The sequence below is a fragment of the Fulmarus glacialis genome, unplaced genomic scaffold, assembly GCF_000690835.1.
Source record: "Fulmarus glacialis isolate BGI_N327 unplaced genomic scaffold, ASM69083v1 scaffold24669, whole genome shotgun sequence".
Classification (NCBI taxonomy): Eukaryota; Metazoa; Chordata; class Aves; order Procellariiformes; family Procellariidae; genus Fulmarus; species Fulmarus glacialis.
In genome coordinates this window covers 114,063-130,658 of record NW_009231790.1, presented here as the reverse complement: position 1 = coordinate 130,658, position 16,596 = coordinate 114,063, and the positions used below count along the sequence as shown (strand labels likewise).

At 38.9% G+C, this 16,596-nt stretch overlaps 1 protein-coding gene across 1 annotated transcript in view; it reads right to left on the bottom strand.

Annotated features, from left to right (window-relative positions):
- Nucleotides 1–16,596, bottom strand: part of CEP112 (centrosomal protein 112kDa) — a 138,401-nt gene that overhangs the window by 15,645 nt on the left and 106,160 nt on the right. The window contains exon 16 of the mRNA XM_009584694.1: nt 2,384–2,473. Within this exon, the coding sequence (XP_009582989.1) occupies nt 2,384–2,473 (90 nt within the window). The remainder of the gene's footprint in view (nt 1–2,383; nt 2,474–16,596) is intronic.

Genomic DNA, 16,596 nt, shown 5'->3' with positions numbered 1-16,596 from the left:
GCTCCATAAAAACAACAGCTCATCTTCAGCTGCAGTGCCACGCTCGCCGCTAGACAGCTCAGGGCTTGCCATCAGAGTCCTTCTAACACATTCCCCCCCTTATTTATAGGATAGTTTGTCTCTGTCTCTCTGGATAATTATAATAAAGAAAGGTTAACTCTGTGCGATCACCAGAGGGTTATTGTAACAAAGAGTTAAGCTTCGTGGATCTGTCAGTCACTCTTAGAGACTGAAGAGTTGTAAGGACATTGCACTGAAAAAAAGACAAACATGGAGCACTAAGATACCACCCAACAAGCCATAACGAGAAACAGCTTTTTATTTTTAATTAAAAGCACAACAAAATGTTTTTTCATGTCTCATTCATTTGTTTGTTGTTGTTATAGAATCAAAACACAAGATTTTTCCTTTTAATGAAAAACAGAAGCTGTTTAACCCTCTCTCCTCCTTATTTACAGACATGTAAAAGCTCAGAAAAGTGGCCTTTGTAATAGAGCCAGCGCAAATTTTGATGTTTTATGCAATTCCGATTCAAACAATATTTGGTAAAAGCAGAAAGCAAGTTCTAAGTTACTGCCTTAAATATTTCAACTCCCTGATCGGCTGATGAGTCGTTAGCTACTGTTAATACTTGATGAACATGTTTACAGGTAGCCTGGCCAAGACATAATAACTGGAAATATGTCAGAGCTGTCATTTTTGCATTTTTCTTCTGGAGAGATAAGCATAACTAATGGATTAACCAGTCACAGAGGAGACACACTAACAACTTTCAAAATGTTTGTCTGCAAAATAGACCACAGCCACCTACACAAAAACATCCTCAATGGCTCCAGCTTCTTCAGAAAGTCCCAACGGATGAACGGCACAGACAAGACCGTTGACGAACTCAGATGTGAGCGTTACCATAAGTCTGCTAACATATTACCACCTTGCGGGAAAAGCTCTAAGCTGGATGGTGCAGTGCCATTTAAATAACATTTCTGTTCCATTTATACCGGGGAATGGGACATTACCAGCTGAGCTAGTCCTTCATTAATTTAGTGCGGACAGGATAGTCCTGTAGGTTGGTTTAGACCAGGTGCTCATATAAGAGAAAACCTTGAAGGCAGAAAAGGGGGACCATCCTGTAATCTGCATGTCAAGCCTTCTACTTCTGTATTTCACAAGTCATTTTTTGTTTCTTCTTCTGGATCCTCTCTCAAAATGGGTCAGAAAAAAAGCAAAATGGCAGTGGCAAAGATTAAAGAAATAAATTTAAAAAAAAAGAGATTTGGAAGAGGACTCTCATAGCGTGCAGGCCAGTGCTGTTCCCTGGGAGGGACAAGCATGCACCAAATAGCTAATTTTCCTTCTTCTTTTCCAGAAGACTCTTTGAAGCCAAAATGCAATGCTCATAGGCCAACTCCCTCGTTACACCAAATTCCTCTGATGTTGCAAGCATTGCAGCTAAGGGTGAACCTGGCCCAACATTTAGATTTGGGAGGCAGAGGGGGAAGAGAGCAGGACAGGTAACCACCGACTCTCCTGAGAGGAAATACATGAACGTAAACACCAAGGGTGAATGAGAGATCCCACGTGCAAGTAGCATGACAACAACTGGGGAAAAATATTTGAAATTAATCATTATTACTCCTCTACAGCCACCGCAACTTACTGTTCCTGCAGGTATAGATTTAGAAATGCTTTATATAGGATATACGTTATGGATACTGTTTACTCAGCACCAAATAAAGTTCTCAAATGCTGCAAAAACTGATTTGTATCAGAAATCCATAAATTTGTGTGTGATTCAGATATCCACCACCTGTATATTTTCCTGAATACTTCAATTTAATCTGGTTTGAATGCAGATCATTGACTTTCCGTTTCAATACTAGTCTGTAAACTACATACACTATTTTGCTTGAAGCACACTAAATGTCTGATTTCACTGAAAGTGTCCAGAATAATTTTAGCACTATTAATCATATGTAACTGTTTACAGACAACATGCTAGGACAATGAATGCATAAGATCAGGAATAAAGATTATTTTTAGCGCAGTTATTGTCCAATTATAATTCTCTTCATACAAGCCATTAAACAACAGGGTAGAATAGTTTCAGAACCCTCTATTAAACCAGTATAGTCAGTTCAAAATAAATGCATCATTTAACAGATAGAATAGTTGAAATACCAACTTGAAATAGAGAGCATGAGATAAGTATTTGCCTGTAGGGTTCAGACAGTTTAATTCTTTTATTACCAAAAAAAAAAGGAAAAGAAAGCTAGCTGAAAATTTTGCAGGAAAATATGTGCTTTTCTTTTGAAGCAAGGTTTTATTTTTAAACAGCGAACCTCCTTGCCCAAGGGAAATGTTCAGGGGGGACAGCACCCGGTACCTGCTCGTGGGTCTCCAGCTCCCTGAGTTGCAGCTTCTTCTCTGCAGCCCGCGCCTGAATGCGGTAATTTTCCACTTCATCCTGCAAGGCCTGAAACAATACCAACGGGTGCAAAACACACGTGAGAAAGCGGCATGGCAGAAAAACTTATAGGTACTGAGCTGATTAAGAAAACAGTGCAGTATCAGTACAGCCCTTCAGCTACGGTGGCGAGCAGCCGTACGTGACAGCTGCTAAGACGTGACAGACCCAGTTTGGCCACCCTTACTGGGTGAAGTTATTCTGCACGGGTAGGACCATTGATTGAACAGGAGTAGTTAAATCTTAGTAGTTCTATCTTACTATAGGCTACAAGTATTCATACTAAAAATGTAATAAACATCCTCGAAGATTGACAGGGAAATGGAAATCTTGCAATTGCAACAATCGCATTTGCATTTACAATTGCAAATGTCTCGGATTTTTGTCATCATCTTATTTGTACAAACTTAGGAACACTTTTGCAGTGTACCAATAACTTTTCCTTTAAGCCAGAAGAATAATCCTCTCTCTGGAAAACGATGTCTGGAATTTGCAGTGAAAATGTATTCCATATTATTGAAATGGGATGCTCGCCGAGATGAGGGGCTCCCCTCCCGCCCTGTAGTAAAGTCTAGCATGTGATCTACAAATGAAGTATAAATGGCAATAAATAAAAGGAATATTATGATCATGTCAGTTTACCACAACTATCCAGTCTTTATTTAGTTCAGAAATAATCACTTCTAAATCAAGCTCATAAAATGCATTGACAAATTTATTTTGTCATTATTGTTCTTCGTATATATTTATTTTTATTACGGCAGTCCCTCAGAGCCTTGATCTTTTTGTTATATGCTTAACAAAAGAACAGTCATGCCCCAAGGAACTGATAGTCTATGTTATTTCTAACAGATACACACCAAACAAACAATACAAAGTTTCAAAGATTTTTTTTTTAAAGTTTCCTAGTCATTGTTGAATGTTTGAATACACACTTAGCATTTACTTACACATTTACTAAAAGCTTAGTTATGTTGTCAGCTTGAACAAAGGCATTGTTAACTGCAAGTGCTGACTTGAAGCAAAGCACACAACGTGGATGTTAGATTGACATCAACACAGAGGCGGCTGGGGCAGCAGAAAGGGAATATTTTGAGTTATCTTTTGTATGCCAGGAAATGGGGGCATTGCTGCCCATCAGCTGAAAAGCGTGGCGCAGAGTCAGGACTGGTCCTGGGGAGGGACTCGCGCCGGAGGTACGCTGTAAATGGCACTGAAGGTGCCCCCAGTGTTGCTTTTTAAAAAGACCTTCTGCAGAGCGCCCTGGAAAGGAGAGAACGACGAGTCCACGGACTCTTAGCGCAGGACTCTTTGCAGAAGATGTGATACGGTTAACGTTTGCTTCCTTCAAGTAGAATACCCGTACATAAACCAGGATCATTAAAAGTACTCGCGGTGCAAAGATTTAACAGAAAAAAACCCTTGCTCTTTTCCACAGCATTGAAATACTGTATTCTCAAATCATTTACAGGATAAAATTGCTATTGAGATAAGATAAGAGGACTACTTATGATAGATCTTGCACATTGTTTTGAAGTGATGCCAGGCATTAACTTTAAAGTCTTCTAGCTATAAGACTATTACATGTTCTGATGCCAAAAAATTTAACCAGACCCAAGCATGAACTTCAAATCTGCCCAGGGACTTTTATGATATCACCGCTTCTGAGAAATGTTGAAATCCAGGCTTTGAATATATAACCGGCCTTCAATACTCAACAAGTCTTGCAGTACCAGGAATTTGCATTAATATAATGAAATATATGTGTGAATTGTAGGCTTTTTGTTTTCTTTTTGTACATCTAATTTTGTAAGGTAAAATACAAACAAGCATACTCTGATTTTAAAACTAAAATGATGAGGTCATGCAATGTAGAAATGTAACAAGGAGCAGGGCTGTTCCATGTATCAGAAAGATCACCAAAGACCTAATTAATTTGACAAAAGTCCTGCCATAACTCCAAAGTGTCCAGAACAGGACGACTCTCAGGAACATTCACAGAGCACGTTTTGGATAAACTACAAAGTATGACCCGTCTTCTCCTGCTATTTCCACGTGATCAGCTTATACAGTCCACATAGCTTGGCATGGTCAAAAATAAGGAGGGAGGAAACCTCGCTACACATCAGTCGTCCTACCCAGACTCCCTCCTTGTGCTCAAGAGCAAGTTTTACTCTTTCACAGGACTTTGGAGATGGTCAAGAGGTAGCACGTATATGTACAAATGTATATGTGAATATATATACGTATTTGTCTCGGAGAACAGATTTGTATCACACTCCATCACACAAATCTGCAAGTACTGAACACAAAACAGGATCTCAAAGTGTTCCTGGTAAAGACAGCAACCACATGGTGGCAAAGAGGAGAATTGGTGCGCTGCTGTTTCCTTCCTTAATTTCTCCATTTTTACTTTTCTTATTTACAACAGACAAACATATTTTGCAGAGCATAAAATGAGAGGTTCCTTTAAATCTGAGGGTTTGCAATGCATCTTAAAGTAATTTAATTTGGGCAATTCAGATAACACAGTCTATGTTAGGTCCACCTACTCTAGATAGCGTTTGCCAGCGTGGAGTGCACGTATTTTGTTTCATTATGAGAGCAGACAATGTCTTAAACGAGTACTATTTAGAAATAAAGTATTTTTACTATAGTATATAAGTGTAGCAAACTATCAAGTCTTATAATTATCCATTCACCAATTGTCCAAACCAGAATATACCGTATGAGTTTACAGACTTTTCCAATCACATCAGAACTGGCTGTTGGTACGTTTTGTATTGGGATGGCAGGAAAAAAGACTAACTCCTCTGATCAATCATGAATACCTCCAACTTGACCATTTTTGGACTATTGCTGTGTTGCATACCAGCTCTACCGGTCACTCTGTAGAATCTAGTTTTGTGTATAAAGGATGTTCCATGAGTAATTAATGCTCATTTGGGTATTCCAGCTTTCCTATCAGCACAAGGACGAAAAAGTAAAACCAAAAGATCGGTATTTGAGCAAAGCCATGCCAAAAAAAAAAATGTAACATCAAAATCTCATGGTTGCTGTAGATTTCTGCATATGATCAGCTCTGAAGATAGTAATTCGAAGCAAGCAAGTTCATTGCCCATGATTTTAATTTTCTAGGAGGAATCACGATGGATGTCATGAATAACGCAGCCTTTTGAAGAGCACACGGAAAAGTCTCTCTATTGTCAAAAAGCTCCCTAGGCAGTGGCCAGAGCCTGAATGCTGATAGCTGTTTCTGAAGCTACCCAGTACCCTCAAATATTTTTCTGTGTCTGACAGAGAAGCTTTTGTCACGTAGAATACTCTTAAAAACAGCAGACGACTTACCCCAGGTACACCACAGAACATCTCTTTTGTAAAACTAAACAATGGGGTTTGTTTTGTTTTGTTTAGAAATGCAGTTTTTATTCTACAGCTTCAAAGTGTCAGATTTTGCCCAAAGAGTAACAGAGCTTATGTTTAATAACTGCTGAGATGAAGAAAAAGGGATAAAAAAATTAAAAAAACAGGCCAATTTTTAAGTGTCAGAGGCTTTTTTCCCTGAACGGAAAACAAAGCCTAACTTATTTAGTTAAATTTTTCCAGGTACAGAATTAATCCCCATCCCTCAGCTTTGCTAAGTTGACTTACATCACTGTTATAAAGACAGTATTTTTTTTTCAGTTAAACCGGCTTTCAAATGCCATGTAAACATGTTTGCTGTTGAAAGTCTACACCATACCTGACCTTGGAAGTGCTTTGTGTTGGCCTGAGAACAAAGAAATGAAATGTTTTGCTTTCCAGCCCAGATATCCTACCCTTTGAAAAGCACTTAAAAATGTAAATGAGATAATAAGCTCTACTGCAACAATGTGGGTGAATTACAGCTGTATAAAAGGAACATTCATTTGATTTATTTATAAAAATGGAAAGGATCCTAAAATAAAATCATATTGTAAATGTTTTGGTGGCATACAACATTGAGAGACATGAGAAGGATGGAAGGGAAAAGTGATGGCTTTGAGACTACGCCACTGAAGTATTACGGTCAGATTTTGGGACCTCAAGTGGAGCTGGTGGATGAGTCCATCGCTGTCACTGTGATACATGAAACGTTTGGGTACTGGCTGATATGAACGGAGAAAAGAACATCTAAACTGCATTTCTGGGTAGGCACTTTTTTTTTTTCCCATTATTCTATTGTGGTTTGATTATCACCAGCAAAAGGTTTAATGAAGTTTATTTCAAACCCAACTCTGCTCATGGGAACTTGGAGCACTTTGGAGACCACAGAGTAGCACATGTGGAGTTAGCGCGGAGTTTGGCCCGTGCGGCTCGCAGAGATGTTGGGACGATGCACAGGACCGGAGGAATTCAGCCTGAGTCCTGGGTGCCAGACTGAGGCTGCAAAAGAGGGTTTTTTTTAAAAAACCCAACTTGTAAAGTGTATAGTTTTGACAAGGAGCCATAAAGAGACAAAAAGGTACGATGCCAGCATTACAAAATCCCTTTTCAAGGCAGGAATAAATTTTTGGCATTAGTTACAGGGCTTAATCTAAATCAACCAAAAGCTGGTAAGAGAAAGAGTTCTAAGAATCACATGAACAAGTATGAAATGGGAATATATGAAGGATTTAGTCTTTAATATATGAAAACCGATTTGATTATCCTTTAACCACAGGGTATTTTTAAAAAGAAGTGTTGGATTCCCTAAAAGAAAATTCAGTTCTGGAAGAATTACATAAACAGAAATCATTATTATTTTTAATTACTTGGTATTGATTACCACTGTAAAGATACTGTATTTAAGAAGATGTGATGTTTTGCTTCTTCAACCCGAAATAAATTCCTACTTTTGGTGTGTTCCTGAGAGTAGACAAGGCTTGATTCCTGCTCCCATCACGTCAGTGGCAAGTCTGGGATCACAATTTATCTCTCTGGTACTGAGGGTTGAATAAGTGACACTTGCAAGGAAAGGAAAATCTTCCAAAAATGTTAAATACCAATGTATTTTCACTTTGAAACAAAAAGTGTCAGCAAGAAAGTCACTGCTCATCCTGATCAGATTATGCCAGATAATGGCAGAGTCTTTTTTGATATACATATGTAATTCTTACTAGCTGTACCAGCAACTCTGCACACATGGATGTGCATCTGTATCAAGAAAAGACCTCAATATTTGTATGACCAGTGCAGAGTAACACTACAGCTAAAGGTAGTAATAGTTAGCACTTTTCATCTTCAAAGAATTTTTCAAACGTTACCAAATTAATATAATTAGTTAATGAAAGATACAGTAATAAAAGCTACCATAATTACCTACTGTAGTTTTAATTATCTCCTTACTAATGCCCACAGAAGAAGGCTTCCACTTTACATCCTCAAAACATGTGCCAACAATAATTCTGAATAGAGGCTCCTCTTTAAGTGCCTTCTAAATTCAAATTACATCCATTGATGTGTTTTCTCTCCCTGTTCATGAGAAGAAAACCTAGCTCTGGAACTTTAAAGAAAATCCATGTGAATGTTAACAAAAATAAAAGCAAATTTTGTTCCAGAAATATTTATGGAGATGCTTTAAAATTTTGTCATTAAAACGTTCAATCTTGAATACCTTTAACTCTCCATGAAGCTGGAAGTATGGGCTGTCTGGGCAAAAACTTCTCCTTTATACTAGGAGGTCTCACAATTTAGAGTCAAATGCAACTCTATTCAAAGAAAGCAGGCCAAGTATCCCATCAAAATTGATCTCAGAATTTTTAAAGTAATCATTATTTTTGCTAAAATATTTTATGGAGATAAGTAAATTTGTCTGGCTTTATTACTACTATAAATAAATTGGGAAAATATATCTATGAAGATCACTGATGTAATGCCATGAGTCAGAGCAAAACAAGTGTATTTTTAAAAAGTGAAATACTAATGTTTGAGCCAAATTGTTGGTGCATGCTCAATGCTTTTTGGGTTTTCATAGAGCTTTTGTCCCCTGACACTGCTCCAAACCTCGGACACTGCTTGTTCTCCATGCTGCATTCCAGTGCCCGACTGAAAACCTCTGTACTTAAGTTCTCTCTTGTTTTTGGTGTAAAGCAAAGGAAATCTTATGGTTTTAACCTAATACATATGTTTGCTGTTCACATATGGCAAAATTCCTTTCTGGTGGGAACTTTTTCGCTGTTGTTGCAACACACTATATATCCAAGAAGTCTCCTTTGATGTTGAACTATTGCTCCACTATTCATTATGCTACTGATTCAATATGAAAGGCAAAATTTCTGTGGTTTTTGTTAAAACAATAGCTTTGTTTTTGCAAACAAAAGTTTTCCACAACCTATATGCAGGGGCCAACATTACTGCAACAGAAAAGAAAATCTGTTATTTTATACTGAAAATAGTTACAGTTAATAACACAAATTATTCTTCCATCCTATAGGTAACATTACAATTACTATTATGACTGTACAGAAAATTTATGCTTTATTGCTCCTCAGGAACACAAATTAAAACACCTTAAGCAATATTTTACATCTCTCGAACACCTTCCACTGTCCTCCTAGCCTTTTACCATCAGATCAACTTCATTGCCTGGGTGAAGTTGCTAACAACTACGTATGGGTGGGGGTAAAGAGAAGTCCTGCAAAGACCAATCTGCACGGTGTCCTACTACACCATGACAGAAGAGCAAATTTGGGAATCTTCATGCCTAATATATGATTTTAACCACAAAACACTATTTCATGAATAGTGAACATGCATTACGACATGGCATGAAAATGCAAATGGCAATACCTTTTAAAATGTGTCCCTAAAAGAGCTGGTTGCCCATTTTCTGCTATCGTTACGAAAAGGTTTCTTCAGTCAGGAATCAGAGAAAAGGGGTAATTTTCAAAAGTACAGAATTAATCAACTCCCATTTGAACTAACGTAAACTCCCATATGCTGGGCACATTTGGAAGTCTGCCCCACTTTGCTGACATTTCAAAATGGGAGTGGAGATCTTGCAAAACCACCCGAGCTGTGGGCTTTGCCCATTCAAGCAAGTCAAGCAGCTCCTTTCTGCGCCGGTCTATATTGCTTCTGAGATTTGCCAGTAGGAGATGCCGTTGTGAAATACAAGAATTTCTTCCCTTGAGGGAGTGTGGGAAGAAGTAAAGGGGTTCAGGAAGGAAGGGAATAATTTGACTGTAGAAACAAAATTAAGTCTTTCTAGTAGTAGTGAAAAATTTTAAAAGTAGGTCACTTAACATAAAAGAAACATATATGCAAACATTTTTCCAGTGTGGTAGGCTCTAATGCTACACTATTTTCATTTTTCGCAATTCATAGGCAAGAGACTGATTGGCAGTTTATTATATGCTTTGGCTCTTGAGTGGATCATCAGCATTAGTTCCTGAGCAGTCCCTTAACACTATTTCACATCAGACTTCATCTGGATTGGTGTCTTTTGGAGATTCCCTGAGCGCTGTTAGGATCATCAACATGCATATTTTTTCCTGCTTTGCTCCTACAAAATATTGGTATGTTTTCAGCATTTTCTGTAAATATCTAGTTGAGCTAAACAAAGTTTTAGGACCATTTTTCTGCAAAGTTTTTAGCCACATATCCCTAAAACACCTTGATAGGACCAGCAGAGCTATTCGTAGGCTTAAAATTAGGCAAGGGCCTAAGCATTTTGCTGAGTCAGGCCTTCACTGCATGGCACTATAAACTCAATTCTTTCGAAACACAAAGGATGCCGTAAGTCAGAGCAAGTCCTGCAAAGATAAAAATTGAAAGAAAACAGCAGTATAAATCGTAAAGTTAGGCATTTTTTTCAGGAGAAGCCAAGGAAGGAATTATTTTTGCTTTGTTTTTAGTGGCTCAGGTGATAGGAGAGGGGGAGGGAGGCAAGGTTCAAAGAGCACTAATAAACTTGCTTTCATCTGCTTTTCTCAATGAACCACAAAAGCCAACGAGCAGCTGCCATGTGCAAGCATTGCTTTGTCTATGACCAGGACACTTTAGGGTTGTCGCAATGAAGTCATTCGGAAAGCTTGTCAGCTCAGAAGATTTACTATAGTATTTACCTGGAGTATTTTGTTAGTATGCTTTAAAACCGGCTTTTCCTTTTTTCCAGCCTCCACGAGTTTCATGGTCAAGAGCAGAGGCAGAGGTTGCCGAAAGGAGAAAACTGCTGAACTTTTTCCCCCTTTTACTCTCAGAGGTGTAGACAGAAACACCAATGGTTCGCATATACCAGATAAAATGAATCTTTTAAACCCAAAGATACCATGACGTCTTAAGCATACACTTATGAAGGAAAAGTTCAAAACTCCATTTTAAACCACTTATGAGAAGATTTACCAAGATTCTGCCTAATGTTCAGCTGACGCATTGTCAAAAACATTTATCACGAACCTTTTGAAGTTTCTTAGCTCCCCCCTTAGTTATTAAAACTTGAACTGCAGAGTTTGTTATCAGCTTCAGAGCACACACAAAATACATCAGGTATTTTTTAAGTCAAGCTTTCAGTCTGATTTTGAGACTATTATACAAAATAAAACATTCCCAATCAGGTTAATGTCTAACAGATAATGCTGAACAGGCATAACTGCTGCGCCTGATTGATCCACGAGACAATTTTCATTTCCTAATTTGCTTTTTATTAAACACTTCGCAATCAAAGGGAACAGCAAGGAGTCTGCCATTCTGGGAGCAGGTTTCCTGTGAAGACCTGATGTCGGCTTCAACATTTTCAGACACCTTCTTGAATTTTTGATGCTGTGTCGTAAGAACGTCTGAAACGTCGCGTCAATGGATATGCTGTGCTAGTGAAAAACTGCTATTGTGAATACAAATTAACTAGTAAAACATCTGGATTTGCTGCTTGCTGTATTCTTACCAACAGCTCTGCAAAAACAAACATCAGGGGTTCGAGCAGAATTTCCTGCAATGATTTAGAGAACATCTGACTCATGATAAAGCATATTTATCAATCACTTGCTGAACAAGGCAATCTTCTGACCGCCGGGGGCTTCATTCCCCACTAAGTTTATCACCAAACTGCCACTTTAGGTGGGTGTTCGGAAACTTTACACCTGGAGACAGACCAGCGGTTCCAGTAGACCCCTGGTGCTCTACAAATGTCTCCTTAAAATACATTCCTTCTCACAGACGCATGAAGACCTGGAAATATAAACATTTCTAACAGGCTTTACAAAACATCTTATTTTGCTATGCTCTTTTAAAAAGTAAATATGAAAAGCTCAGATATTTCTAATCAATAGGCTAATCTGATTCCCAGTAAGAACAAAAGAAAAGCTATTAATTTTGTGCAATGAACTAGCAGACTGCTCAATATTGCTGGAATTCTCCCCATTACATAAAATAACAAAAAAAGAAATCTAATAATGTCTTCACGCCTTTCAAAGTAACCTTAATCAACAATATTAACTGGCAAGGCAAACCACTGCTTTTTGAACTGAATAAGAGCAAGCTTGACTCAACAGTGCCTGCACACTCAATACATGTAAGATGCGAGAGGCAGCAAAGTAATATCTTCTAAAATTATGTGGGATGATTCTTGACAGGGGAGGATGCACACTTGGAAATTTGGAAATTCTTTTATTCAAAGTCTTTAATGACCTCCAACCCAATTACATTTGCAACAAGACATGATAATGCAATTGCTCCCATTTAAAAGTATGTGTGAAAACTGAGCATTTTTGAAGCTTGATTCTTTTTTTCTTTTTTAATCATGTTGAGATGAAGCTCATTTACTTAAAAAGAAAAAATGAAAAAGAACGTCCTCTGCAGCTGGTCAAACAGATTATGAAACTCTAATCTCACTAGCCTGAGGAAAACGAAAACTGTTTTTCAAGTATCTATTTTACAGAGCATTGGCTTTACACTTTTTAAAAGATGCATTAACATAACTGATCAGAACATCCCAGAATGTTTCTGATCTAGTTAATCATATGACGTTATGACAGAGACACTTGCTGTCATAATGCCAATGTTTCTCAACATTTCTAAAATCCTTTAAGTTCATATTTTTTTCAAAATTAGACATGGGTAAGATCTATTTCAGCTTCTTTAGAAGTTTTTCCTTCCATTTTAGAGCTCTAGAACACCAGTACAGAATATTTTAGATAGACAGGCATATACACACATAGCAAAGAACAATGTCAGGCTCCACAACCTATTTAAATGTTTCTGCTAGCTTTTTATTCAAAACATTTTACTCTAATTCCTGCATAACTCGTTTCTGGGGAGTACCCACGACCCTATTTCTTCAGCTCTAAAGTAATCTTTTTTACTGAACCGGAATCATCAATTAAAAAAATTAAGCCTTTATCTAGCTTAAATTTATTGGCCATGCTTCCCTTAAAAGCCACACTTGTTGCATAGCTGAGTACCGATGCATGTTGGACAATTTTGGTCTGCAAACTTCCAGCAGGTCTGTGTCCCTCCAAGCCAGCCCTGGTAAGATCAGACTGAGACCGGTAGAGACCCCCGATACGAGCATCACTGCAACAGGCAACTGCTTGGCTGCACTTAAAACAAACACTCTACATTTGACCTTTTGACGCTAATAATTTCACCAATACAGGTAACAAATTAGGTGTAATTTATATACAGGCAAACTCGGAAGAGGGTGAGAAGGGGAAAAACACTTGCCAAAGCTATTGCTGTCTCTCAGATACAGTTTTCATGGAATGTCAAGAGCTCTTATCACAGTTGTGACAAAGAAGATCTGATTTCAACGGAGTTTTGATTTTTTTTTTTTTTAAAGTCTTTTTTGTCCCAGTTTTGAGCTGAATGATGGCTGAAAGACTGTGCTAATTCAGTTAGCAGATCTTTCTGCTGTGGCAGAAGAGTCTTACGTGGAAATGCACAGACAGGAGAGGACCTCAGTGCCACACAGCAGAAGGTTTTGTTGAGTTACTTGTGAACCTAACCAGCATCCCCAAGACATCCCTCTGCTTTTTCTTCCGAGGAACTCCCACAGGGTCATGACAAGGCAGTTAAAATACTCCCAATAGGCACACCAAGCCCAGAAACTGTACAGTGAGGGATGTTTTGCCTCAGGCCATCACGAGTGATGAAAGCATATTGAGGAAATGCCCCTAAATCTTCAGCCTGTTCTTATACCCTTTCCTGGGCATCTGTTATCAGATGTCCCATAAAACAGAGACAGATGGACTCCAGTTTGACCCAGCACAGCCACTTCTATTTTCCTTGAGCCAAAACAATCTTTGCAGTTTATCTTCTAGAAGACTTTCAGGCTTTTGAATGACAAGTGTCAAATCTCGATATCCACAATGCACTTCAGTCATCATCCAAAATGCTCTGAACAAGAAAAATAACCCAACCAGTGTCTTCTGGTTTCAGAAATGCTTGGTGAGAATGTTTCTGCGCAGGTAGGAAATGCTACAAGAGTTTGACCGGCGGAGCAACGCTTGATCAATGCTAAGCGAATGACTGCCAAACCTGTTTGGCACATCTAAAAGCAAGGCAGGCTCTTTTCATTTTCTCTTTTTTTTTTTTTTTTTTTTTATGTGTAAGTAGTTCCAAATATTCTTATATGGATGACATTTTTAAAATGCAAAAGCATTAAAAATAACAGAAAACAGATCGAGTTCTAAAGCGCCACCGGTTTCTCATTTGTGCAGCTACATACTAACGCCTCTCATTAGACCTGCACAGCACAAAGAGCAGAGCTTTTCAGCTACTTTATGAACACTCAAAACCTCTTCCTTATCACAAATGAGACATAAACTACAGGAAAAATAATATAAGGTGCAGTGTGAAAGAACTAAGAATTCCAGTATTGTTAAAGTTGCATAAATCTTGATCTAGTTTCAGGACCTGATAAGGAAGCACAAATAAGCTTGTCCTCTGCAGAGGCAGGTTTCGCAAACAGCAAGTGAAAAAGGCAGAAGGGACATCAGCCTTCTCACATACGCCACGAAGGCTGGGTTATTAGAGACAGGTGCTAGCAAATGAGTCCACAGCAATGCCAAACTTGACTTGCAAATGCACATTTCCATACGATTCAGGACGGAGGGGAGACCTGGTAGAGGACAGTAGAAAGAAAAAGCAGCACGTAAACACTTAAGGCAAGTATAAATGTTAACAGTGACGACAAAGACCTCACTGTATTCTTTGCCCATCAATTGCTTCACATTTTCCTGTGTCCTTGCTTTTTGGATTTACACAAATGCATGTAGAAGTGATGTGTTATTCTGGTAGGAGGAAGAAAACAATACATCAGGTATGAGTTGCTCCTTGGAGCTTAGAGCACAGCTGTGGTCAAAGGTGTTTCCAGGTACGCAGACAATTAAAATCCACTGATATGATTCAAATTGTTACATAGCCTTCAGTAATTGCTGTTTTACCTTGCCAAATTACAACTGCAAAACTGTAAAGGATATGAATGATATTAACATTAGGAACAAAAATATAAGGAATTTAAATATAGCCATATCGAGAAAAACAATGCTTTTTTCTGAAGCCAGAGAGAGCCAATACACATCTTGGATTTCTCCTTCAAGCTGCCTGCAGAGTTCTGGCTTGGTCCAATTGTGCAGGTGTTCCTGCAGGTATCTAACATTTGGTAGCCCGAATTTTTATTTATACAGTTTCATTCTGCCACTCCCAAGCTTCTCAGTAGGCAAACAAACTCACTTTTCATGTTTAGTTTTCTCTCGTTTGTACTTTCACCCTCTCTTACATAACAAACTTGGAAGAGAGCAGCAGCACGGAGAGCGCCCGGGGCTCCTGGCGTGCGTGCAACGGATCGGATGCTCGCCTGCAGGCATCATCCCTCCCTGAATAAGCACATCCTCTTCCCGTGTCTCCTCCAGTTTAGATCCTGGTGGTGGAAGGGCGGACGCTGGGAGTCACACTGCCAACAGGAATAAAAGGGCCAGGCTGGACCATGGTACCACGGATGGGTACCCATGGCAGTCCCTGAGCAGTCATGTAGAAAATACAAAGGAAAACAGCACTTACAGCACTTCAGGCTTTAACATCTTTTCCACAGTTCCAATACAGAGAGCTAGCACGACCTTCTATTGAAATTAAAATATTGCACCCCAGAGACAGTGACTCTCACGAGCCCGGATGGATTCTGGACTAACACTGCTGCCCAGTTGGCAAGAGGGCAAATGCTGTGCTTTCCTAAACCACAGTATATCTGCATGAAGCTTTGGTGCTGACATGTCCTAACTAATTATTTCCCAGGAAAAGGGACTGTTTTGTTTTCTCCCGATCTGGTTCTAGAAGAACTTGCATTCATTCATTTTTGTTTCACAAATGATCTGATTTGTTTTCAGGACATGATTGAGTGATGCTCTCCTTCCTCCCCACACAGCAAGCGTTATTCCTTTGCGATGGTCTAAACTGTAAGAGAGCAAACCCCAGTGCAAAACTGAGCTGTGACATTATGGCAGATCTCAAAAAGGAAGTGAACGGTGCATTGCACGTTTTGTCTTCTAAGGCCAACACGGACAGGTTCGAAACCCGTGATCTCATGCCATGCTGGGCCAGGAAAATGGCATATTCAGGGCATAGGTTTCCAGCATAAAAATACTCGTGAGGTGAGCTGATGTGACTCTATTCACCTGCCAACAGTCCTGGCAGAAAAATAAACAGGTTCTGGAGATGAGCTGCTGCTGGAGGCAAAGCAGGAACCATTAAAAGAGCTGCCCTGACCTGCGAGGAACTGGCCTTTTTGCTTTGAACTTCAGCAGATCTTAACGAATTCTTCATAATTGGCAATCTGGGCTTTTCACTGAGGATATATTTCTCTTGAGGTGCCAAATGCAGGAGACATATTCAACATTAGAAGTACAAATTTTGGGTCTCCTGGTTGGTTGGCCAAGCTGGTGAAGGCAATTCCAACAGGTATCTTCACCACTACTGCAGATAACTGTGTTGTATCAGGGATTAGATTCATACATGAGCATGCATTAGTGCTGAAGGATTTGCTTTCATAATTATTAACATATTGACTTAATTGAAGTTATTGACTTCAGTGCTGTGAAAGCTTGAACTAAAAATAAGCAGAGACAGCTTTAGTAACAGAAGAAGTTAAAAAGTGGTTGTGTCAGAGGAGCAAGTCCTTTGTTGTGCTTGACTAATCTCTG